Source organism: Hemiscyllium ocellatum, chromosome 19 (assembly GCF_020745735.1).
Source record: "Hemiscyllium ocellatum isolate sHemOce1 chromosome 19, sHemOce1.pat.X.cur, whole genome shotgun sequence".
Taxonomy (NCBI): domain Eukaryota; kingdom Metazoa; phylum Chordata; class Chondrichthyes; order Orectolobiformes; family Hemiscylliidae; genus Hemiscyllium; species Hemiscyllium ocellatum.
The window spans coordinates 51,962,297-51,989,928 of NC_083419.1; the positions used below are offsets into that span (position 1 = coordinate 51,962,297).

General features: G+C 39.5%; 1 protein-coding gene across 1 annotated transcript in view; it reads right to left on the reverse strand.

The window, feature by feature from the left end:
* Positions 1-27,632, reverse strand: part of scube1 (signal peptide, CUB domain, EGF-like 1) — a 281,214-nt gene that overhangs the window by 229,961 nt on the left and 23,621 nt on the right. The window contains exon 3 of the mRNA XM_060839924.1: positions 9,839-9,964. Within this exon, the coding sequence (XP_060695907.1) occupies positions 9,839-9,964 (126 nt within the window). The remainder of the gene's footprint in view (positions 1-9,838; positions 9,965-27,632) is intronic.

A 27,632-nucleotide genomic window follows, 5' to 3' on the forward strand; every position in this document is an offset into this window, starting at 1 on the left:
ACCATAACAACTTGTGACTCCAGTGTCAGCAGTCAAATCCTTGGGTATGTTCGTGACAGCCTTTAGTACTTAACCGTACACTTCCTACAAATTTATTTATTGCTGTTAAAGATTATACACTAGGCGCTGCATGATACAATGACTTATATGTTGGCTTTTTGATTTCTAAAGAATGATTCCACAATTCCAACCTGGCATAGATGGATACATTGAAGTAACCTCTCGAGCTGCTCTGGGGTTTGAAGTCAAAATGAGTTGCCACAAATTCAATAGAATCTTAAGTTGCCAGGAAGGGAGCATAAATGGCTTCCCATTGTGTCGCATGTTAGCATGCTGACTCACATGTTATACAAGTGGAAAACAGACATGGACCCATGATTTGGATGTGACACTAGATTGTCTAAACTGAATGGCCCACGTGTTACTTTTAATTCCAGGAATACTGAACAACATTGTGTCTTTCAATGGAACATGTTATTTATGCTGATTTTCAATCCCCACACAAATTATAGGTTCGGATGTCTCGCGTGAGGACTTTGTTCTATTTCCCCGGGGTAGCAGATCTGTTACCAGTTTTGCACAATTCACCATTGGATACACTTGAATAATTTTGTATTGCAGTGAGCACTGATTGGAGAATTAATACTGTTGTATTTTAGTTCTCTCCTTTCTCCATATCTGAACTGTGTATTTTTTGGACTGACCAAGTTAATTGAGTGCAATGGATATACTAATCCCTATAATAGCATAAATTAACAAGAAAAACATTGGAGTGCTGATATAGGTGCTTAGAGCCTGACAGGTGCCAAAATATTCCAAGTTGAAAATTAAGTGTAATTTTCTCATGATCCACTTCAATAACTGACAACAGTTCAGCTTTCAGCCAAAATCCATTTCCTTTAATGGGATTGGGTTAATTAGGGAGGAAACCATCCCAAAATTGTTCGCCACACTTATAATCATAACATCAATGGATAGTAATGAAGTTGATTGAAGTTAATTCAGGAAAAATAATTGCTAAGAAAGCAGCCAAGCAGCAAATTCCATCTTCTATAAGCATCATGGATTTGCTGAGGCAGCAACACCAGAAAAGTCCAAGGATTAACAATCTCTTCTGAGTTAACTGATCTCGATCAGCACTGCGGTACAAAGGTTACAATTGTGCCTCTGGGTTAAGTAGTAAGAAATTAGCTATTGCTTCCAATTCTAATCATTAGCCAGCAATTTTGCCAGTGGTATTGTTGGTTCAAGCAACTGTGATGCTCCCCACATTAGCTTTGCATTCGAAGTCTCAGGAAAGATAAATGTCTGAAAAAAGTACTGCTCATAGTTTCCCGTTTCCCTCCTGGTTCTGAGAGATATCTGTGAGACAGAGGGGAGAAACATGGGACAAGAGTAGGCCATCAGCCCCTTTAGCCTGTTCCACCAATTAGCAAGACCATGGCTGATCTGAGGCCCATATCCCTTGATAACCTTGCTTAATAAAACTGTGTCCCACTTTTAAATCTAACATATAGGCAGCACGGTGGTTAGCACTGCTGCCTCACAGCACCAGAGACCCGGGTTCAATTCCCGCCTCAGGTGACTGACTGCGTGGAGTTTGCACATTCTCCCCGTGTCTGCGTGGGTTTCCTCCGGGTGCTCCTGTTTCCCCCCACAGTCCAAAAATGTGCAGGTCAGGTGAACTGGCCATGCTAAATTGCTGGTAGTGTTAGGTGTAGGGGTATGGGTAGGTTGCGGGTCGGTGTGGACTTGTTGGGCCGAAGGGCCTGTTTCCACATTGTAAGCAATCTAATTGAATTAGCATTGACTGTCTTTTGAGGAAGTGCGGCAAACCTTCTCTATTGTGTGCAGAAATGCTTTCTAGCATCGTCCTGAATGGACTGTCCACAATTCTTAGTCTATTGCCACTGATTCTAGAATATTCAACCTGTTCTAGGAGTAGCTTATCTACCGGTCTTTCCTTGTTAATATCCTGAAGACTTAACCTTCCTTGTGCTAGAAAATGAAGGCCTGATTTATCTAATCTCTTCTCATAGACTTATCCCCTGAAGTCCAGATATTTTCCTTGTAAACCTGCATTGAACTCTCTCCAGTGCCAAAGCATCCTTCATAAGGTGTGGTGTCCAGATCTGTTCACAGTTATCTCAATGGGGTTTTGTATAACTAGTGTTGAGTAACTAGGATTTTGTATAACTGCAGCATTCCTAAACTCCAGCCCATTAGATATAAAGCTCAGCATTTTCCATGAACCCCCTTGACTATTTTCTGTAATTGTGAGTGGCATTTTAAGAGTATTCACCTGAACTCCCAAATCTCATTGGGCATCCATTGTATTTAACTTTGCACCTTCTAAGAAACACCCTGATCCATCCATTATCGGTCTTAAATAGATAACCTGCCACTTGCTTACACTAAAAACCATCTGCTGCAGCTTTGCCCATTCACCTAATGTTGTCATTAATACTGTCTACCATGTTGCCCAAATTAGCTCTGCTACAAATTTGGATATTTGACTCTTTAGGTCATTATCCAAGTCATTAATGAAAATCATGAATTGAGGCACCAACACAGATGCCTGAAAGATGCCACTTGTCAGGTCCTGCCAACTTGAGTACGTATACATATTCCAACCCTGTTTCCTGCCAGTCAACCAATTTCCTATCCACGTCAGTTCAAAGCAGAGTGGTAAAGACGCCAGAGAAACCAGGTGAAGTTCAGCGACAGGAGGGCCAGGTTGCAAGTGATAATACTACAGTAGTAAGTACCAATTCCTTGACTCTACATTTAACATCTTAGTGTCACAAAAGGCTTAATGACCTCACTGGTTTATTAAAGTAAAAGGAAATTTGAACAGTGTACGAAGCAAATGCACTAACTACAAGTTTCTCTCCCTCCCACTTGGCAGAAGTACTTCATGAGGCCATTGCAATATCCAGTTTTACTTGTGGGCCATGCTGTGAAGACTACAGCAGAGATGCCTTAGCAGAGGGAGTGCACTGGCTAGTTAAGATGCAAGAACTGCATCCTATGGAATCCAATGGTCTGCTCTATTATGGCCAGTGGCAGATGAAACACAGTAGGTTTAGATTCCACACTGAGGGTGCACCAGGCAAAAATGTCAAAGAATAGTCCATCTCAGAACAATACTGACCCCCACCCCCACCACCCCAAGACAACCAATAGTAGAAGGAACCATCATGATCTGGACATATAGCAGTGGGAATAAAATGGTTTCTTTCATATGCCATGAGACACAGAAGATTTGAACCAAACCTACACAAAACAAGTAATTGTATGTGGAAGCTCTGGGTTCAAGATTACTCTGAATTTGAGTTCAGAGTGTACTTTGGGATTGGTGGGGCTCATGAGAGGGTGAAGGGGACAATATTCAGCAGGTCAGGGACAGCTGACACATGAGCTGGTTAGAGTGTTGGATGATTGGATATTCTCAGGATAGGATACATAGGAAGCTTTAGTAGCAGCAAAGGCAGAGCAAGTCTGGAACTGCAATGACTGAAGAGGGGCAGTGAAGTGGCAAGTTCTTGGAGGACTTGAATGGAGGAGGGACAGGAGATCTAGTTGGGTAAGGGACTAGGTTCTGGCTTGCTTGAAATGCAGAGTTGAACGTAGGCTGAATCAACAAATTTTGCAAAGTGGTATTCAGCCTTGGCTTCTCGTTGGTGCATGTGTTCTTGGTCACAGCTGCAGATGGATACTTAATGATACTGTTTTATCCTCAGACACACACTGCATGTGAAATTAGATCATGTGGGATTGGGGCTAACATACTGACATATTGAAGATTGGTTGTTGGAAAGAAAACAGAACCGATAAATAGAGTATTCTCAGTTGTCAGGCTATGACTAGTAGGTACTGCAAAGGTCACTATGACAAGCTGATAGCCAAGCAATCTAAATCAACAATTTATGTCAGGAAGGGATTAAACCAGAGTAGCAGGGGAATGGGAACCTGAGTGGCAAGACAAAAGAGTGAGGGAAACAAAGACGAAAATGAAAGGTAGAAAAGGAGACAGCAAAGGTGCAAAGCAGAAGAAACAAGGGCTAACGGTAAGTACAGCCAGAATGCAAAAGGGGTGTTAAAATGACAAGGTATTACATTTGAGTCCAGCTGAATGTGCGAAGTATTTGCAATAAGGTAGATCAATTAACAGCGCAAAGCATTCTAAATGGGTATATGATAGGATTGTAATCACAGACACATGACTGCGGTGTGGAGGAGGCTAGGAACTGAATATCAAAGGATATTCAAACTTTAGGAAGGACAGGCAGGTGTTGTAAGGGAAAACTGAAATTGGTGCAATAGTGAGAAAAGATATGGATGTAAAAAGCACAAATGTGCAATCAATCTTGGTGGAACCAAACAGCAATGGAGGTGGGAAGAACCATGAGGAAGATTTATCTATCAACCTCCAAATAGGATTGGTAAAGGCAGGGATGGTATTAACTAGGTAATTAGCAATGAAACAAAGATGCTACAGTAATCATGTGTCAATTTAACCTACATATAGACAGGGCAAACCATTATAACAAAAATATGGTGGTAAATAAATTCCTGGAGTAGCACATAGATAGATAAATAGAACAGGAGAAGACCACTCAGCCAGTCGAATGTGCTCTGCCATTTAATACAACCATGGCTGAATGACTCTTCAATACTCCTTCCCCACCCTCCACATTATGCCTGTGACCCTTCACATCATTGCTGATCAAACATAAATTTCTACTTTAAATATATTCAAGAAACGAGCTTCCACAGCACTCTATGGTGGAAAATTCCAAGGATTCGGAATAAACAAAAAAATTGCCTCACCTTGGTCCTAAATGGCACCCTTGCTTTTAAAGTTATGTCCCTGATTCTAGACTCCTCAAACAAGGAAAACATCTTCCCTGCATCTACTTGTCTATTTCTGTCAAGTATTTTGTAGATTTCAATCAGATCACCTCACTATTCAATACATAAGAGAATACAGGCCCAGTTTGCTCATGTTCTCTTCATAGGACAGTCTCACCATTCCAGAATCAAGCTTGCTGAATATTCACTGCACTCCCTCTACGGCAATATCTTCCAAGATAAAGAGATGGAAACTGCATACAGGTGTGATCTGTCAAATGAAGACTTCACTACTCAAATCCTTGGCAATATAGATTAACATTCCACAAGCCTTCCAAATAGCTTGTTATATATAGAACATAGAACAGTACAGTACAACACGGGAACAGGAACTTCAGCCCACAATGAGCATGCTGACCATGATGTCATTCTAAATTAATCCCATATGCCCACACATGATCCATAATGTCCTGCAGAATGTTGCTAATGGAAGAGACCTTGGGATGCAAGTTCACAATTCCTTGGAAATGGAGTTGCAAGGAGGAAGCATGGCGAAGGCAGTGTTTGCTATGCTTGCCTGTATTGGTCAGTGCATTGAGTGTAGCAGCTGGAATGTCACATTACAGCGACACAGGACATTGGTTGGGCCACTTTTGGAATATTGCACTCAAAGAGTAGCAAGACCAAGACAAGGAACAGTTCAGAATGCAGCATGAGGACCAAGAAGTTGATTAAGAACAGGAAATAAACTGCGCATGTAAGCTTGCTAGGAACATAAAAACAGCCTTTCAGAACTTCTATAAGTAAGAAGATAAAATGTAGGCCCCCTACAATCTGAAACAGGAGATTATGAAGAATAGGAAATGGCAGAGCAGTTAAGACAACCAGTTTAGTTCCGTCTTCACAGAAGATAGGCTAGAGAAGCAAGGGTCAATTAAGAAGGAAGAAATGAAGGAGATTCACAATAGTTAAAAGAAAGAGGTGCAGAAAACATTTCTTAAACTCAGATTCTAGCAATCTCCCTCTAGCATTCCTAGACACATTGATTGACTTGGAAATTTTTGTGGTTGTGCGCACTCCGGAACCTTGCTAATATGCAAGAAAGCTTTTTTTAAAAAAGAAAATCATTTTAATGTACAGCTAGACCCGATTACTTCAGTGCAAGGCAAATAAAACATTATCAAGGCATGGAGACAAACTAAAATAGTAAAACCATCTTTTGAACATACAAAATGCAAACTATAAGTTATATTTAAAGTTATACAAAGCTAAACATTGTTTCCCAACCAAATTTACATGGAGAATGCTGGACTTCAATTTAAGGGAAATTGGAAGGTTCGGTCAGGAGAGAGAGAGTCTGCCTGACAGTAACTTTTCTAAAAAGCCAGGATGAATGTTGACATTGACATGAACATTATTTTCAAAGATGCTTCCAACTTTGGTGAAATTGTTGTTCAGTACCACAACAAATTAACAAAACATATTTAAAAATCTTGATTTTCTTAACTAATTTTCATTCTGAAAAAAATACTTGTTACAGGTTACCTACACAAAAGTTCCAAAAAAATAAGGCTAACCTTAGGAGAGAAAAATCCACAAAACCACTGCATTAGAATAATTCTTGAGCACATATTAAAGTACTTAGTTGCAATTGTCAATCTAACAAGAAGAAGTCTGACTTGCCTCAAGCAGTTGTCAAAAGACAAATTTGATCTCCCAACACATGGACAACCAAAGTGAACAATAGCTGATCCTAAGTTGGACTCCATTGCAGTAGGTCCCAATATCTATAGTAATCAAATTAATGTCACGCCAGATTGGGTTTGGCCCTATTTTGCATCATTAATTTGATCTATCTAATTCCCATCTCATGTCAGTACAGCTATTGATAAGTCAAAAGGGAGAAAGGCTAATATTTCAAGTAAGAAATTAGTTACCTTTGAAGAATTTCTGATATGGGCATAATTCTATGAACATAAGAAGCATTGCAAATCATATTTTCTTAAAAAAATGCTAGCGGGTAAATTCACTGATCCTGTGCTCCCGGTGGTACCTTCACTCAAAGAGTCCAAGTCAGAACTGGTGCCGTAACATCTTTCTAAACATAGTACCCTGTTGGGCATGCGGGATCAGTCAATTTATTCTAGCTGATTATTTAATATTAAAACAGCAATAGAAAAACTTTATTTAAACTTGGTCTGATTCTTCTCAGTAATACATTTTTAAAGCATTATTTAACACTGAGTTTACAGTGGCTTTACCATGACAGTAAACAATCGAGCTGGCAGAACTGAAGAACACTGCAATGTCCACCCCACTGTCTAACAAAGTTGAGCCCTTATGAATATGCAAGCTTTTGCTCAAAGATGTCAGTTTCATGTTTATTGCTAATAAAAATACAAAACTTAAAATTACACATACAAAGTTTCCATGAAGCATTTTGGAAATCTTTGATGTCCATGTAATCCTGGTTGCAACTATACCGCATTTGATCGAAAAACAAAACCTTTGTGATGTTTCATCCCCAGAAGTGTCTCTCGGAACTTCAAGCCAAAAATTAATTTCCAAATCACACCAGGTCACGTGTCAAACTGGAGTTGAAAGTGATGATTCATTTGAAGCAAGTATCTGGATTTGGCTGACAGCAGGGTGTGTTATTTACCTTTGAATCATGAGGCCTGGGTTCAAGACTGACTTGCTGCAGATTTGTGTAATAGCATGATTGGATTTGGCTGCTCTGGTTGTAATGGGATACTCCGCTACTTCCAATACAACTAGTGAGGTGCTAGGAACAAACCACCTCATTCATACCTGGTAAGCACTGCTTTCCTGAAAACCAATGACAACCTTGATTTCTAAGGAACCGAGTTGATATGTGGCATACTTCAGTTATATCCATATTTCATCTCAAACTTGTCTGCCTGCTTGGAAAATAGTCTTGCTCATATATTAATGGCAGTGTCCCATTTTCAATTTTTCAATGTCACTTTGTTATTACAATTCTGCAGAGCTCCAGAAACCAATCATCTAAGCGCACACTAGTGGTAAAAGGGGAAATAGCAAGTGAGCTATTTGTAATGAACACCTTGGCTTTACATTTCTCTGAACTAAATGTTTGAGTTCAAGCCCATTGCAGAATCCAAGAGCACAGTATATAAAATTTCAGGATATCGTATACAAGTAAATCGAAACATGGTTTGTGGTAACTGCAGCATGTTTAAAAGTAATAAGGCAAGATTGAATCCATGGCTCTTAGTTTATGATCTCTGGAACATTTTTTTTATTTCACACTTTTGTGAACAACTTGATAATCAGTTAATTGGATCAATCGGTACTGTTATAATTGTATCATGTGACTAAAAAGGAACACTTACAGTGCAATGACAATGTTCCTACGTCTGAACCAGAAGACCCAGCTCAAGTCACACCTGCTCCAGGGGTGTGCAGTAACAGAAGTGAACAGATTGAGGAAATGTATTATATGACTACCACAATAGTAGAAGGTCAACTAGTATTGCCTAATTCTTTTCTATTTAGCATTTCTGTGTACACCTTCTAGTTTGCTATTTCACAAATACATTGAAATTATAGTACAGAAACAGGCCATTTAGCTCAACAAATCTCAGTTAGGATTTATCTTTTAGCAATAATCCTAATTATATATCTGTCATGTTCCCATATCCCTTTATTCTTTTGTCTTTCAGCCACGTATCCAAGTAGTCTTAAATAATAACTTCATCTCTGCTCCTATTAACTCAGAACCCATTCAATGCTCTCAAAAACCTCTGAACAGTTCCTCCAGCTTCTGTCCAAAATCTCTGAATTAGTTTGATCCTTGCACCATATCATGCTGGTCACCTCTTTCATTTGATCTCTTGGAGCCACTTCAGTAGATCAGGTCAGGTCTCCAGGAGGGCTGGAAGCAGTGCCCAGCAAGTTCTTGTACTCAGCAGCACTTGGAGGTGACCAAGGCTGCTGCAGGAAGAGCACTTTACAACCCCAAGATTGGAGAGGACCCAAGGCTGGGGGCTGTAGAGAGATGACACTGAAGGCACAGTTGGAAGCTTTGGCTCCCGCTGGACAATCCTGCTTGATATCTCCACCCACTGATCTCCTCTCCTTGCCAACCCTAACCCCAACCAAGCTACATACAGCATAGCAACTCCTATGTATATAGTTTGGATTAGTCCCAGTTAAAACTGGATTAACCCCAGTGGTAGTTGACTGACCATTAAATGGTCTTAACTGGCCAATTAAGAGCTTTAACTGGTTGCAAACCAACTATGATCCTGTGTGTACAGAATTTACTCTGGGGTTGGGGAGGTGAAGAGAGAGAAAACAGGAAGGTGTCAGGATTGTGCAAGGTACCACCCAGTCTAACTAAATACCCTTCCCACTTCCAAGAGCAAGAGATTTGACCTGATGTTTCGTCTTCATGTCACCTCTTCAATCTCCTCTTCTCTGACAAAACTATCCCAAATTTTTTTCATATTGTTGTTCTTTTCTCTATTTTGTAATGCCATCCTCTAGTCTCAGCAGTAAACCACACTCCAAGGCAGTACAGGTCACAGATTAAGGCTACATTTTAAAAAGTGGATTCTTCAACCTGTTTTCTCTCAGTTTCATTTCTGTCAACAACTTTGGGGAAATTTCCTCAATTTCTTTTTCACAATAAATGCATTATCCAGAATATAATTTAAGCCACAGCCCAACAATGGTCACAGAATAACTCCGGAAATCCTGGATTAGAGCACAAGAGACCGAGAATTCTGGTTACCTCATTCAAAGTATCTGTTCCTGCAAATTAAGATCTTTGATACTTAAAGTACAATGGAGAGATGCAGTTACAGATGCAAGATCTTTTTTCCATACTCCCAAGTATCTGCTCCATTGAATAATGCTGAAATTAATAATACTTCCCAGCTTTGGACAACAAACATGTCACAGACATACTTTGAAAATAACTAGAAATTATGTTACTCACCCAGGCAATTATGGCCATCATGTGCCAACATAAAGCCATCGTAACAAGTACATCTGTAGTTGCCTGGAATGTTGATGCACTCATGAACACAGCCACCATTGTAATCATTGTCGCATTCGTCAATATCTGAAAGACAGTTAGAAAGACATACTTCAGTAAGGCAAAGAACACTCTGGAAGGCATCACAGACAAAAATAGGGTAGTTGATGGTGAGGATGACAAGCACCATAGTAATGTTATTTGTTAGTCTCAGTGAAAATGGGTTTCAAGAGTACAAACAACCCACAGCAAACATCAGGAGCAAGTAAACGGCTGTGGAAACAAAAAATGGAAAGGGGTGGAAGTTCATGGATGTGGGGGCAGTCACAAAACTGGTTGTTCCCATAACCAAGTGCAAGGCATTTTTTTTTAATGTCTCTCGTTTTACAAAAAAAGCTGATAAACGTTTGAATGTAGAAGTCAAAAATTTAAATAGAATGAACTTAAAGAAATTACAAGTCATTTGCCCTGTGTACCATGCACATAAACAGCTGTCAACAAGGTTAAGTGACCATTAATAGAAGATCATGGCAGTGTTAACACTTATTTTTAACAAATTATGTCCTCCATTAAAATAATCCTGCCATATAAACACGGAGTAGATTTTCTTGTCAATCAGGCACAGGGAAAAATTTCCCAACACTACAATACGGTGTTTTCTGCAGGTCATCAAACCAGTCTCAACCATGGGGTACAATCCACACTTGAATTAATCAGAATGTACTAATAAAACAAAGTATAAGCCAATTACATTGTTCAAAATCTTTTGTTAGTTATTTGTTTTTTTTTTGCCCCCTCATTTAGTTGAAGAACTCAGGGCTCAAAAGGAAGGTTTACAGGTTTCATTTTTATATTAAACATTTCACAAAAATTCTGAGACTCCATAACATATTTATCATTGTCTAAGTCCTCTCATTATGGTTTTATTTGGAGGCCTAAGTCCATCCTATAGGCCCGCGCTATGTATTTTCTAAATCAACCTGTTCAGAGATGTTATTATAGACTGCAGGAGCAAGTGCGACTTGAATCCAGGCCCCCTGGAAAAAGCCTGAGCTATTTCTTCCATACTTATTACCATTAGCTGAACAAAGTTTTCAATTCCACTTGTGCCCACAATTAGATGGTTACAATAGTCTGCACCATTGCAATGTAGAGAATTTCTCAATATACAGTGTTTCAGCACAATACTTTTGTATTTCCAAATATGAAGAACACCAGCAAGGGAAAATAGAAGAGCAGATGAAATAGTTCCTCAGACCTGCTTAGCAATTCTACATCAAATCCATTTTCACAATCTGTCCTGGTTTCCCTTCATCCTTTGGATGTTGAAAACTCTACTAACCTCCATTTTGAATGTACCCATTGATTATGATGAAGGCTTGTGGATGGTTAAAGAAAAGATTTCTCCGTAACTCAGTCTCGGAAAGGTCAACCCCTATCTGAAGGGGAATGTTAAGATAATGGTTCACAGGAAAACAATTACAAATTATTCTTGAAATGAAACTAAGTTGGCCAATCAACAGTTGAAATAACAAGAAGAATGATACTAGCATCAATGGTTCATCTTGTCTTTTCTTAAGAAGAGTTGAAAGTGATAACTGTAAAAGAAAAACATCATTTTCTTGGAGTCAGTCAAAAGCAAATAGTGGTTCCAAATTCTTTTAAGTGGATCAATATACTGAAATCTTGAAACAATGAAAATTAACCCCATTCTAAGCAATAAAACATTCCAACATGTATTCCTAAAATCTGGAAAGTACATTTCAAAATATTTCAAATTGAAACTTACAGAAGGTACAATACCATTCAACTTTTGTACATACAGCATGTTCCACCCTGAGGTACCTCAACACAATTACAATTCTTTGGATATTTACAAAATGCATTCCATGTCAAGAGTACAGCCTGAAGGGTTCTGCACAGTTTGCAGCCCCCCAGAGTACTGTGACAGAGAGGCCTTATAAAGTGGTCTTTTCCCATTACAGCTCTGCAGCAACAGCAGTAGCACAACACCAGATCTAACAAAAGTCACTGCGTGTAATCTTCCTTAATTTGTTTGTAACACTTCACACTTGTGTTTCAAATACTGGCACCACACTTCAACATCACACTTTGTTGTTTCACTATTATTATGCAAATTTAAGCACAGCACTTTGATCGGATTAGCTCCGATTTTGATTTTTAATGTGAAAAATTTTGACTATGAATAATTATAGATAACTACTAAATTGTACAACTGAAATAAAACCAAATTTGTTTTTAAATTTAGAAAATCACTGTCTTTTCCAGATTTTCTAAGTTCACATACGTTTCAAATGAAATAATTAAGTACGCCAATAAAATGCTGATGTTTATTAATGGTTTTATTCAGAAAAATCAGTCTGTGGCAAGCTGAGGGCTGAGTTCATATTTTTCAGATATATTGTTCGAACAAAAACCATTAACTTCTTCACATTTGCCTTCAATTCTCAGCATGCTGCAGTATGTCGACAAGAGCCCAAAGTGCCTCATTCTGCCAGATACAAAAGGCATCTGTTTTATTCCACCAACTTCTAAATAAGATTGCAGTAAAATCTTTAGACACTTCTACTTTAAGTAACATCCTTAATGTAATTACTTACTTACAGGCAAACTTAAAACCTATTCCTTTATTAACACAGATATACTCTCTTCAATTCCCCCAATAAATGTAATATACACTGGACTTTTACAATGTCCTTTTTCCACAGTGCACACAGGGAAAGCACCTGAACCAGCATATGCTTCTTTAAACATTTCACCCATAGGAGGGCCAAGGAGATCCTGGAAGGGGCATCTATTCTAGCCATACAAGATGACAAGGCTGAAGAATCACACCAGATTAAAAAATTAAGATCCCCACCTTCACACTCCCCTCCCTACAGGGCACTAGACACAAACAAACTTCCACTCCCTTTTCTGTCTCATTCAGAAAGGATAATGTTCATCCATTCTTAAACTCTCCTTTCTAGCAGATCTACCACAGCAAAGAGAGGCCCAGAAAACATGTCTCTTCACTCCCTATGCATCAGCTCAGACCTTTCAACCAAAATAAACAGGTAGGCTGAGGAGATGACAGATTCATGGAGGTACAGAGATCCGCCATGTTTCTCCTGCTCTTATTTTCACTCCATAACCAATCCACAATCTGTGCTAATTAGAAGAGACATTGCAATCAGGTTGAATTCTTAACAACCCGAAATTCCAGTTGCATTCAAAGGTGTCAGAACAGCAAAAATAATAGAATGATGCCTATGATAAACTCAAGTTCTGTCTGGAAACTCTAAATTATCCAAAATAAACCTGTGCTTCCAAATAAACCTGTTGGATTATAACCTGGTGTTGTGAGATCGTAAACTTTGTCCACCCCAGTCCAACACCGCCACGTCCAAGTTATCCAAAATCATGCAAGATTGTCACTTGAGTGTGCCAAACCCTTGGTGGAGATTAGACCGTGTTGGAGTGCAAAACCGCAACACTCCAAGCAAGCTGTCATTTGACATCTAGATCTCTCCAAAAGGAGGTTCAAACTCCACAAGCAGGCTCAACCTCTCAGAGGTTTAAAAATACAGTCAAAGGGAGAGAAGAGTACATTGATCCCATACAAAACTTTACAGAGAAGTTTACATTGCTAATGCATAGTAGATCCTGTCATTGAGTTTGTCAACCATTTTGGAACACAAGGCATTGTCAACCATTTTGGAACACAAGGCAACATCTTGGAACAGATCCACAAGCAGTTATTCGCTCCAGCAAGGAACAGAATGAGCTTAAGGTGAAAACTTGAAGGCATGGGATTCAGGGTAGCATATTGATGTGAATATAAAACTTGTTAGCTAACAGGAAACAAACAGTAGGAATAAATGAGGCTTTTTCTGAATGGCAGGCAGCAACTAGTGGGGTACCTCAGGGATTGGTATGAGGACTTCAGTTATATGCTAACAATTTAGATGAGGGAATTAAATGCAATATCTCAATTTGTAGATGACACAAAGCTGGTTGGAAAGATGGGCTGTGAGGAAGATGCAGAGATGTTGCAGTGTGCAATGCACAGGCTGAGTAAGTAGGCAAATGCATAGCAGATGAAGTATGATGTGAATAAATGTGAGTTTATCTACTTTGGTTGCAGAAATAGGAAGGCAAATTATGACTTGAATGGCTGTAAATTGAGAGAGGGCGGTTGTTCCTTAAGACCTAGGTGGGCTCATGCACCAGTCACTGAAAGTGTGCTTGCAGATGCTGCAAGCAGTACAGGAGGCTTTCATAGGGAGAGGATTTGAGTACAGGAACAAGGATGTCTTACTGCCTGCCATTGTACAAGTCACTGGTGAGGCCACACTTGGAATATTGTGTGCAGTTTTGGCTTCCTTACCTGAGGAAGGATGTTCTTCCTATAAAGGGACCGCAGCAATCATTTGCCAGATTGATTCCTGGATGGCAGGACTAAGTTATGAGAAGAGATTGAGTCAATTAGGATTGTATTCAATGAAATTTCCAAGAATGAGAGCGAACTTTGCTGGCTTCTATGAAATACCAAAAGGACTAGACAGGTTAGATGCAGGAAGGATATTTCTGAGGGTGGGAGAATTCTGAATTAGGGGTAATAGTTTAAGGACAAGGGGTAAACCTTTCAGACTAAGATGAGTAGAAGTTTCTTCATCCAGAGAGTGGTGAGCTGGGAAATCAAGAAAGTGGTTGAGGCCAAACCTCAAGGAGGAGGTAGCTTCAGCTCTTGGAGGTAAAGGGATATGGGGAAGGATAGAATTATGGTATTGAGCTCCATGATCAGCCACGATCATATGGAATGGTGGAGCAGGTTCAAGGGGTCAAATGGCCTAATACTGCTCCTATCTTCTGTCTTTCAATGTCAGAACAGCTGCATATCCCATATGATCACGGAGCCATTGTGAAGCAGCTTTGCTCATGTAGCTTAAGGCAGATCAGGCAGAGAGTGTTTCCACCTCAGAAGCATTCCTGCAGGATAGTAAAGTCTCCTAACAGGAGCTGGGCCACAAGCAGTTCATCTGCTGTGATGGATTGCTAGATAAATTCAACACACGGTTCAGCATAATCTTCCACGTTGTAAAGAGCAAGGGTGTGGCAGTAACAGTTGATTGCAAAATGGCTTCACTCTCATCCTGAACAAGTGTACACTGAGGATATTTAAAGGTGGATGATACAATACTGTTCTTCCCATTTTTCACCAGATTACTCTTTGATATTTAAACACTGAATGCTCAACAAAAAGTGTAGGAAAGATTGGGTCTCTGCTTTGCTCCTTGCCAACAGGATAGCACCAAAAAGCTACTATTTCTTAGAATTGGACATCTATGCTAAGGTGGACACTTCCACAATGTATCTGACAGATGAAGCAATCATTGGTGCAGCACATTCTTCAACTGAGGAAGCCAACGGCCCTGAAGAGTCCGATGAGTGCTTGCCCTCACTAATCTGGTTCCCTGCCTGAGTCTGAAGAGATGCTCTGGGATTTCACACTGCAGAACAGAAACATGGGAAAATATATTTGACTACACTGAAATGGACAGACTGTCATTCAAAGACAACATCATCAGTAGAAAAAGATTGAGTTTTTCAGGACCTGACACCCAACATGTTTCAATGTCATTTACTCTACAAGGTCAGACCATTGTAAGGTGTGAGCCAATTGAAAATAAAGACATTCCACATACATACTCTATATGCATTTGGGATTTTTGTTTTGGCAGAGCACATTTGAAAGCAACATGGCTTATATAGGAGCTTCCTTGGTTAACCTGAATTCCTGCTAAACACCAAGTATTTGGGCAAATCCCTGCAATTCAATTCATTATGATCTCATTGTATTGCGCCTGGTTCTGAGTACAACGTTTACATAATAAACATTTGTGAAACTTTTCCCAAATGCTTTTTGAAAATTTAAATAACTACATCCATCAGTTAACCCATACCTATTTCATCCCAGATAACTTGAATATATTTGCCAAAGTTAGTTTCCCTTTAATCAATTCAGATGTATTCTGCTGAACTATGATATGATTTTCAAAGTGCCCTAACAATACATTCCAACATTTCGACTACTCTTGATATAAGGTTAATGAACCTATAAGTTCCTGCTTTTTCTGCTCTTCCTTCTTGAAATAGTAGGGATTTGTTTGTTACCTTCCAATCCTTGAGCAGTGTTGTACAATTCAAGACGTCTACAAGATCAAAACCAATATTCCCCATCTCAGCAGCTACTTCAAAACTCCAAGCTGCAGATGTGTAGGTCCAGAGCAATTCATTACGACACAGTGCCATACATTTCACAGTCATTTTACGAATTGAAGGAGATCATTTGGTCCATAGGGTCCATGCCAGGAGTAGTATTTTTTCCGATACAGATTTCTTTAAGTTCCTCATTTTCGCTAGACCCTTGTCTCCCTGATATTTCCAGAGTGCTTTTCATGTCTTGTCCATGAAGACAAACGCAAAGTACTTGTTAAACATCTTCACCACTTCCTCATATCCCATGATAATTTCAAGGTCACTGCCTCTAGCAGGCCCACGTTTACCTTTACGCCTCGTTTCCCATATACATACCTATAGAAATTGTTACAGTCTGTCTTATTTAAAGAAACTTGGTCAACCCTCATAGTTGCTTTATCATTTAGATTAGATTAGATTACTTACAGTGTGGAAACAGGCCCTTCGGCCCAACAAGTCCACACCGACCCGTCGAAGTGCAACCCACCCATACCCCTACATTTACCCCTTACCTAACACTACGGGCAATTTAGCATGGCCAATTCACCTGACCCGCACATCTTTGGACTGTGGGAGGAAACCGGAGCACCCGGAGGAAACCCACGCAGACACGGGGAGAACGTGCAAACTCCACACAGTCAGTCGCCTGAGTCAGGAATTGAACCCAGGTCTCAGGCGCTGTGAGGCAGCAGTGCTAACCACTGTGCCACCGTGCCACCCACTTGCTTGGCCCTCACTGGCAAAATTCTGAATTTCTCTCCAAACATGTAGGTTCACTATTCACTCTTTTTATTATTCTCTAAAAATTTGACAAACATTTTATTCTCTCCTCTCATGTTTGTAGCCAATTGCTTTCCTGTTCTGAATGGTTTCTAACCAACTGGTATGGCCTCCAGCCACCTAGAGTGGCATGTCAGCTGGTTTTGCATTTGCCTGCTGTCATCCCACTACTCTGACTAACCTAAATGCTTTCTCATTTTTCTATTTATCTACTGTCCCTGAGAGTCTGTGGAACTCAGGTTGGTTGGCAGTATGGTGGCTCAGTGGTTAGCACTGCTGCCTCACAGCACTAGGGACCTACATTCAATTCCAGCCTCAGGCGATTGTCTGTGTGGAGTTTGCACATTCTCGCTTCGTCTGCGTGGGTTCCTCTGAGTGCTCTGGTTTCCTCCCACAATCCAAAGATGTGCAGGTTGTGTGAATTGGCCATGCTAAATTGCCCATAGTGTAGGTTATTAGTCAGGGGGAATTAGAGGGTAGGGGAATGGGTCGAGGTGGGTTACTCTTTGGAGGGTCAGTGTGGATTAGTTGGGCTGAAGAGTATTATTTCTAATTCTCAGTCAGGAGCAGTGAACAAGTTAAAGCCTAGAAGAAGAGATGGTGAAATCCTTTGTGATGAACAGAATGTTGAAGGAATTGGTGATCAGGATTGATAACCTCTAAGCTGAGCAGGGGGAGCAGGGGTGGGGGGCTTAGCCAATGCTCAAGATTGTCTTAATTGTCTCTATCATTCAGTACAAAATGTGCAGAATCAACTGCAATTTCTCTGATAATTCAAGTTAATTTCTCTTGATTCCCAATTTTAAGAATACAGTCATTACTCGATGTGCTTGCTTTGCTCCTCCTTCATCAGATAGCTATGGGGCAAGTACATAGGACACAGAATTTATAGAAACAGATTCAAGTGTCATACAACTGATGCGATGTATTAGACAAACCTAGATTGCTGTTAAGTCTTCAATCGCTTAGAATGGGAAGTATCTAAATCCCAGAATTTCTTTCAAGTCACAGTCCCAAGATAATTAAAAAAGGGGGACACCTCAGCTCAGACAGTGCAGTAAAGGTGTGAGGTTAGAATCTGTCTGTATCCCAACCTGGAGTCAGGTTTGTTTTATTTCCAAAGTAGGAATTTATAAAATGTCATTGACTGACTGCCTACAGATTGCGTGCTTTTTGAACAAAATAGAATGTATTGAAAATACAAATCTTTTACTGATGAATTCTGTGTCCTATGTACCTTGCCCACTAGTTACCTGACAAAGGAGTGGCGCTCCAAAAGCTCATACTTTTGAATAAATCTGCTGGTCTACAACTTGGTGTTGTGAGATTTTTAACTTTGTCCATCCCAGTCCAACACCGGCACCTCCACATCATTCTTTCAGCGAATTGCTGAAGTCCTTTATTTATTTGTTTACAGAAGTCTAGTTACTGATGTTGAACAAACAATAGCATGATTTATTGGACAAATTGTTTACTAATCTCTCTTTTCCAGTTATCTCTTAATCCTTTGATTTGTTGTATGTATGCTTTGGATTCTTTTTTGCTAGGTTATGGGCCATCACAAACTGTAAAGACCAATGTTGGAGAATATGATGAAACATAGGTGGATTCACAACAAAACAATGAACAGACATGCGCTAAACAAAGAAAATAGAAGCCAAGGAATTTACTTGAGTTGAGGTCCATCATACCTGCCAGTAAGATTAGAAACAACAGCAAAAACAAGAGTTAACCAAATCAATTTTGGTGCTGTTCATGGAAGGAAAATAATTAACCAAGGAAGAGTCTGAACTGAAACAATGTCAAGAACGTATCTGAACAGGTAGCTATTGGTAAAGAACAGAAAGTAATGCAGAAAACAGAAAAATCTGAGGGTACATACGTATCTTTCAAAGCAGGATTTTAGATGGAGAATGACGTGAGTAAAATTGGATTTTATGCATGAGGTCTTGATTATAAAAATAAACAAGTAAATGATTCTTAATCTGGTCAAGACAGTATGTTAAATCATAGATGGAAACATGTGAACAGTTTTGAATATGCCATTCTAGAAAGGTATTGCAGCCATCAGAATGTGCAGTTGATGGCTAGAGAATGCTAGGATGGGGGATATGTGAGACACACTTGAAAAGCTAAAACAGTTTTCATCACAGCAGAGAAGCTTAGGGCCAGTCCAACTGGAAAAATTCAAAGATCTGAAAAGGATTAAGAAAGTAAATAAGGGAAGATTATTTTCAAAGGACACTGAATAGGCAAGGAGGGAGACTAATGTTAGGATTAATGCTAAAAGCACAAGAGGGGTTTAATATAAAGCGTTACTAGAATCTGGAATGTAACTAGGCTATTGAACCAGTCAGTCCCAGCATTTTTAGGGGCCCTTTCGGAGAGATCCCAGTGCAAGCCATGAAGTGGAATGGAGTTGCACTTGTTCAGAAATGAGGCTTTAGTCTAAACTGACCTGACTAGTATATAAAAGAGGAGAAATCACTCTTATGACTTCACACCCTATTCTAAAACTTCCTCTGAATAAAGCTTGGATCAAGCATTTGATCTTGAATAAGCTGAATGTACAGCACTGAAGTTGTCTAGTAAATTACAACAAAAGCGATCCTCTTTTTATCCTAAGTCCATGCTATCATCCATTATGTCACTTGTCTCTATGTTTTGTTCACCTCAGATCTACTGATTAGTGCCCAAATGGTCATGTCACCTGTGTTCCCCTTGAAGTGAGATCATCAGCTCAATGTCTGCTGATGCTTCCTCCTGACCCATAGGTAAATTTAATTCACTTATCCAGGGATGTTATGGAACATCTCTGCTGCAAGTGAGGCTTGAACTTCAGTCTTCTGGCCCAGAGGCAGGGACTCTATTAATGCACTAGAAGAGCCCTCCCTCCTTGGTGATATCCTTGGAAATTTGTCAATGGTGGTTTGCCATTGTCCCTCACTCTCAAGCAGGACAAGAAAGTAGGTCACAATTGCATCAGAGCTGAAACCACGCCATCCACTAGGCAGCAAAACCATTGAACTAACCAGCCTCTTCCTAAGAATTATTATTGCCAGTATTAGCTAATTAAGGCTCAAACCAGTTTGATAGATATTTTTCTGTATGCTGTTTAAACAGATGTTGATCCATTTAAGCTAAGTAACACCTCTGATAAAACAGAATTCTATAGAAATGCACTAAATATTTATTGATGTATTAATTTCAGCAATGATCTCAGAGATTAATTGAGGGACTTAATTAATTTTTGATTCTGTAATAGCGCTACCGAAAGGCCATAGAACATTACAGCACAGTACAGGCCCTTCGGCCATAGACATTGTGCCGACCTGTGAAAACAACCTGAAGCCCATCTAACCTACACTAGTCCATTTTCATCCACATGTGTATCCAATGATCATCTATCTATATGTTTATTCAAATGAATACTTAGTTATTGATAAATGTAAAACATTAAATTGCTAAAAGTTAAGCACATTCATTTGACAATTAACAAAGAAAAACAGATGTCAAGGTAGAAATTTGAGACAGAAGGAAATGAGTTCAAGACAATGTAATCTTTGAGGTTAGATGACAATAATAAACTCTTTTTAGTTTAATGACATCAACTGACCTCAATTCACTGTAATTCCTAGCCATCCATTATTCTCCAAGTACTTTTTCAAAGAAAGATTACTCTATTTAATGCTCCATTCACATTGCAATGCAAGTAGTGCTGTCAGTTTTCCAGTTTTATGCATATTTTTGATTGTCCTTAGAATATTAACAAGGCAGCCTTTATTGTTCATCAGGAATTGGCTTGAGGCTACTTCACATCCATCAAGCAGTATGAATTAGAGTTGTAAGTAAGTCAGACTATATAGGAAAGGTCATTTCTTTTCTCTGAACAAAAATAATGAAACACTTGGTTTTCCAAAAATCCAAGAGCTTCCATGGTGTTAACACAATTTGAAAGGTTTGCTAACTTCAACTGCTCAAATCTATTGAACTGAAGTTTGAACTTTCAATTTTTAGTTTCCTAATCCAGTACCGTGGCCACTGGATTACTGTAGCCAAATATGAAACAGAGAGTAAAACATCTGAACAGCTATACAGTCAGAACTATATGTACAGTTCATTAACAGAGAAAAGTTCCTCCCATCCACAGCAAGAAAAGATGACAAGCCCAAAAGCAGGTTCCAAAAAGAACACATGTTCCTTCATTGCTACTTACACTTGACTTCTGCCCAGAGTAGAAACCATTAAACACCCAAAAAATGAGAACCTTGAATATCCCACATGCAGCAAGATTCTTTATCCTTTATACCAGCCTTCTGCATTAGTGTGTCTGCTCAAAGCAAATTTCCTATCGTCCAATTAACACACAAATATTTAAAGATGCATCTTTAAAAATAATTTTCAATTTAGATTGCAAGGCACCTTTGCACCTGTTCTCGAATTTTAATGTACTTATTGCAGAGCAAAAGGAAAGTCTCAACAGTACAAAATTAAGCAATGCCAGAGACTGAAGATTAAACAGCAGACTCAGAGCCATTTTACTTATAAATGGGATGAAAACATTATTCCCCTCCTTATAATTTTACATGAAACCTCCTGGTGCTTAAAAGGATGAATTCAAATTGAACAAATGAAACCTGTACTTAATTTGCTTAAAAGAATATTGGAGATGATGTTGAAATTGGTCATTCTCTTTCTTGAAAAGATTACCATTTACAAATTGCGTAGGAACCTCAGGCGATCTAATTGATGCCATAGACTTGGGTCATATAACTTGTGGGAAAAGTTTGGAATGGTAGAACAGGACATGAACTTGGTGGATGCAGAGAGGTGCTTCAAGTTGGAAAAGGTATCCCATGGTAATTGTAGAATTCTCTTAGTAAATTTCAACAACAAAAAGAAACAAACATGAGCCTGCGCATTCTCAATCTGTCTGTAGAAAAGGTCGAGTGAATAATAAGTGGAGACAGAGGGTGGAAAATAGTTGGATAAGTCATATTTTCAATTTCATTTAAAACCAAACAGGAAAGAAAGTTATAACTGTGAAGAACAACCTGAAAAAGTACTTACAGTCCATGTGAATTATCACCAAGAACTGTATTTGACCAAAATTTGGTGGTGTCTGTTTTGGGGAAGGCTTACCAAAGGTTTCTCTCCGTGAGCCTTGTTAACTTGCTCACACAATTTTACACTGTTCGCTTCATTAAGTATGCACACCATACTCTACTCTCACGTATTCTAGTGTTCAGCAACAATGGAGTGTTCATTGCTACATGGCCCAACGAATGTTCATGCTGTGGGTGCCATACTTAAAACCCAGCTGTACACTATTTCAAGTGCTGCCAGGCTGGTCTGAAGTGGTTACCCAAGTCAGTGCATTGGCCACATTCTAGCAGTGCTGTAAGAAGGTCAAATGCTACCATTTTGCTCTGCTATCTCACACTAACTCTGCCATTGCTGCCACCTCCCACAAAGGTTCATCATCCACCACTCTCTATAGCACATGGCATCTTCCCTACTAAATCCCACCCCCAAACCACTAACCATTTCTTATCTCTGCACTTCTGACTCACTCACCTATCTCATCACGTTTCCCAAACATTGACAGACTAGTTATATGACTGACTGTAGTCTTCTGTGACTCAAATGAGGACTGTTCACCTTAGACTTTGAGAAATGGCCATTGGGTTGAGGCATATGCAGTGTATTTGCCACATAAACTGATGGCACATGCTGGTAGTATGACATTGATGTAGAAGGAATGCATTCACCAACACATTCTCCCTTTCAACTATTCTTTGCTAGCAAATAAGAGAAGCTGTCTGCTCTATGTTTGCCCTAAAAAGGCAAATCAAGGCAAGCAGAAATGTTTGTGAGTGAGTGCTAAGAAAATAAGCCTTTAAAGAGGCATCCTATTCCAATGGATGCCAACCCCAGCACTTAAAGCGGGTCGGCAGCAACATTGTTGCAGAAGATGTTAGCGAACTCCAACATGTAGTACTAAAATGCTTAACCATGTCACCAGTGAGTCCAAAATGTGTCAATGTTTCCCTCTGTCGATGGAGACTGTAGAGGGTCGCTGCCCGTGAGGCATACGCTGCGGGAAAGCTAACCTGGGAAAGACATTGGTGAGCTGCTACCACCAGGTTACTGCTGACTTTCATGTCACGAGTTCTCTCTGGTACTTGGGAAAATAGCAACTGGCATATAAAATTAGACAAGATTAAGTAATGCTAAAAACCTCATGTGTGCAAAAAAGGCCCCTCACCAGTGAGATTCTCATCTAACCATTAAAGCCTTAAATGGAAAGTGGACATTTTCCACTGCATCAAGAGTCTAATTTTTGTTGCCCCACACTCACCATATTTTCCCAAATTGGAAGGCCATGGCTCACATAATTCAGAAGCTGGAGCTACTCAGCTCTGTGTTCAAGCCAAAATTAGCTAAAGCTAACTAAAGCTTTTCCTCTTTAGCATTATCGTCAGCAACATTCACAGTACAAGAGTTTGAACACAATGGGCATGAATTCTTGCAAAATCAGGAATTCCTGCCTAACCTTGGAGTGTAGGTTCATAATTCCTTGAAAGTGGAGTCCCAAGTAGACAGGATAGCAAAGAAGATGTTCGGTATGCTTGCCTTTATTGGTCAGAGCATTGAGTATAGGAGTTGGGAGGTCATGTTGCAGCTGTACAGGACACTGTTAGGCCACTTTTGGAATATTGTGTGCAATTCTGGTCTCCCTCCTAACGGAATGATGTGAAACTTGAAAGGGTTCATAAAAGATTTACAAGGATGTCACCGGAGCTGGAGGATTTGAGCTGTAGGGAAAGGCTGAATAGATTGGGGCTGTTTTCCCTCGAGAGTCGCAAACCGAGGAGTAACCTTATAAGTGTTTATAAATCATGAGGGGCATGGATACGGCAAATAAACAAGGTCTTCCCCCCCACCCCAGGGGATGTGGGGGTTGGGACCAGAACTAGAGGGCATAGGTTTAGGGTGAGACAGGAAAAAATTTAAGAAAGGGACCTAAGAGGCAACTTGTTCATGCAGAGGATGGTGCATGTTTGGAATACGCTGGTGGTGGAGGCTGATACAATTACAGCATTTAAAAGGCATCTTGATGTATACATGAATAGGAAGGGTTTAGAGCGATATGGGCCAAATGCTGGCAAATGCGACTAGATTTATTTCGGATATCTGGTTGGCATGAACGAATTGTACCCAAGGGTCTGTTTCCACACTGTACATCTCGAAGACTCTGAGTGGCATATGGTGTTCAACCCTTCATAACATTTACAAGACAGGGAGGCATTGAGCAGGAGAAGTTTGACCTTGAGAGGATCTCAAATTGAAGCTAAAGACTAGCACATCCTGTGTGCAGACAAAGAATTTTAAGAGAAGGGATACACTGAAGAGCAAGATCTGGCAAAAAGGCAAAAGGACAAAAAATACACTCCAGAAGTGGACAGAAGTAGTACATAATGGATATAAGGAACATTGGCTTTGAAGAAACACTGTTGGGAATTCACCTCAGATGAAGTGATTAATGATGGTGAGAAATCAAGTAGGTTGGGTTCAATCTCCTTTAGATATAAGTGGTCAAGGGGTAATCTCACTGAAGTACAAAAATAATAAAGGAAATTGCTGGGAAAATCATAGAACAAAAGTAGATCTTTGTATTAGGATGACACTAATAGTTAAATATCACTTCAGAAGGAAGAAAAAAGGTGTTTGTGTGGGAGATGTGACTCTCCTACTTATTGACCTAGCATCAATTTAAAGTTTTTCCTCAGCAATAGGGGAATGGAGCAATGAATATGCAGAAATAGGAAAGCAATTGAGCTCCACAGATGGGTCAAAGGCCTATTTGTTTTCCCATATTCCTTCATAGACTTCAAAATCCAGCAGCTGGCACAGTGTAGTAGGAAGCCAGCCTACACCACAATTCCCAGAAAAGGTGAATTTCTGATCTTGGCTACAGCTCCTGGCAAAGCAGGTGTTCAATGCTTTCCCTGAGGGAGTGATGGAAAAAGAAATCAAAATAAAATGGAGAAATTATCCTGTGATTACTTTCACACACTCGAATCAGTGTGCCACATAGAAAAACCCCTATGTTGTCAAAAGCTAAGCATTGCCAAAGAAAGCGTGGAAATATTTCAGCTTTGGCACTGCTTTACAAATAAATAAATAACTCAGGTAAGTGTTCTGCAAACAACGTTACAGCCAAACTTACATCAAATTTAGAATTAGTCAACTACAAATGATCAGACAAGAGTAAAAGTTCACTGTAGTAGCAGCAGATAAGACAATCCCCTTGAAGTTCTTCAACTAAATGGTACTTTGTCAAAAGCTTGTATCGCCTGCTAACTAATTTTCATGTTCATTATGATTACAAGTACTATATTTTCAGTCTATTGAGAATATCATGGTCAGTGTTATGTTTGTCTCTGTGTTAGTGTGACATGGCACTGATGTGGTTAAAGCTGGCTAAATGAAATGAAACAAAATTGCAGGGAAATCCATTTTTTTTCATTCAAAAACAGTAAATATTGCTTTGACTATAACTATCTTCAGTCTCCATCTGAACCCTTTGTTGGAACTATCACAGTGGCTGGTGAAATTTAAATAATAAAGTTTGGAATACAAAAGTTAGTTTCAGTAATATGACCATAAACCTATTATTGATTGTTGTAAAATCTATCTGGATTACTAACTTCATTAGGGATGGAAATGTGCCAGCCTTATCTGGTCTGGCCTACCTGCAATTCCAGACTTATACCAATGTATTTATTTTTAATTCACTTGTGTGATGTGGTGTCACTACTGGTCAGCAATTATTGCCCATTCCTATTTGCCCTTGAGAAGGTGATGGTGAGCTATCTTCTTGATACATTGCAGCCAATACACTGTAGCGAGACCCACAATGTCATTAGGAAGGGAATTCCTGGGTTTGGATCCAACCACAGTGAAGGAACAGTGACATATTTTCAAGTCAGGTTGGCAAGTGGCTTGGAAGGGAACTTGCAGGTGATGGTGTTCCCATGTATAGGCTGGCTTTGTCCTTCTAGACAATACCCAGGTTTGGGCGGACAAGTGACATGTAATAATTGCATCACACAAGTGGCAATAACTATATTCAACAAAAGAGAATTTAACTATTGTCTCTTGATGCCCACAGTATTACCATGACTGAATTCCCTCATTAATAACAGCTGGGGGTTAACACTGACTAAAACTGAATTGGACTAACCATATAAATAGTGTGGTTTCACAATCAGGTCAGAGGCTAGGAATCATGTAATGAGTAACTCCCCTCCTTATGCCATAAGACACAAATCAGGAGTGTATTGGAATCCTCCACGTGTTTAGTTGACTACAACTCCAACAACACAAGCAGCCTAATACAACAAAACAACCTTGATTATCCAAACATCAATTATCAGAATTTCAGATTATTCAAACAAGATCTCAAAGTCCTGTAAAAACATTATCCAAACAAATACTCCCCGCCCATCTCATTTGGATAATGAGGATGTTCTGTATATAGGGCAAAGCAGTCCTCTTGAAGGTCACCACATCGACAAACATGCACTGTTTCCACCACCATCACCAATGCACATGGCAGCAGTATGTACTATCTGCAAGATGCACCACAGAAACTTACCAAGGCTCCTTAGATAGCATCTTCCCAATCTGAAGAGGGATTACTTTTGAATCAATGTTACTGAATGGGTAAGGCAAATGTCTGATCCAAAATTGAATTCCTGCTCCAAATTAAGGATTTGCATGATCATGGGAGTGGAATTACAGAAAGGGGTTCAATATGGTGAACTTGTCTCTTTTATTGATGTCACCTTTCTTAACAAAAATTGTGAGCAACTTCGTAACTATGATATTTAAGCTTTGAACTCCTAACTTGAAATCTAGTCTCAATTACTTTTGTGTGGGAGATTACCTGTGAACAAAAGCTGTACCAGTCATGGCTGATTGATCTGGAGGGAGAGAACTGACGGCAGAAGTTTCTAGGTCAACTGAAGCACATTAACAGTTTCTGTGGAGACAGATATTGACAGACTGTGTGCCCTCACTCCTTCCAACCAAAGAGGATAAGGAGGAAGAGAATTTTGTGTAAGTAAATGGGTTAAATAGAAAATAGCAGTTATTAAGAATCGTGAAGGATTTGGTTTTGTTTTTGACATTTTAGATTTTTTTTAGATTTACACCTGAAATTAATGTGTTCCTGCTGCTGATGTTTTCATTAATAGTTTTGTTTTCCTCCTGGTTCTGACAGGAACAGAAATTAACAATTTGCAAAGTTAACAGGATATTTGAAAAGGAGTAGTATGAAAACAACTTGAATTATGATAGGGATAAATAGTTATGATTTTGTGGACTCCAAATAGGCTCAGAGATGAGGCAATTACCCAGGAAGTTGAACTGTCTGGATTGCGATAATGTATGTGGTGGCATCTGTGAGCGAGAATATGTCCAAGAAAGATTCAGCATTTTTAGGAATAATTTAGTACTTTACTCATTCATTCTTGACATTTTGTATATAATAAATACATTGCAGAGCAAATTTATTTCCTGCCTCTCAACATATTTTCTGCTCCCTCGTCTGTGTTGTGAACAGTTTGTTTGGTGGTGGTATGCAGTTCTTCAGCCATCTGGTGCATACAAATAACATGCCTGGATGCCATAGAAACCCAAGTTG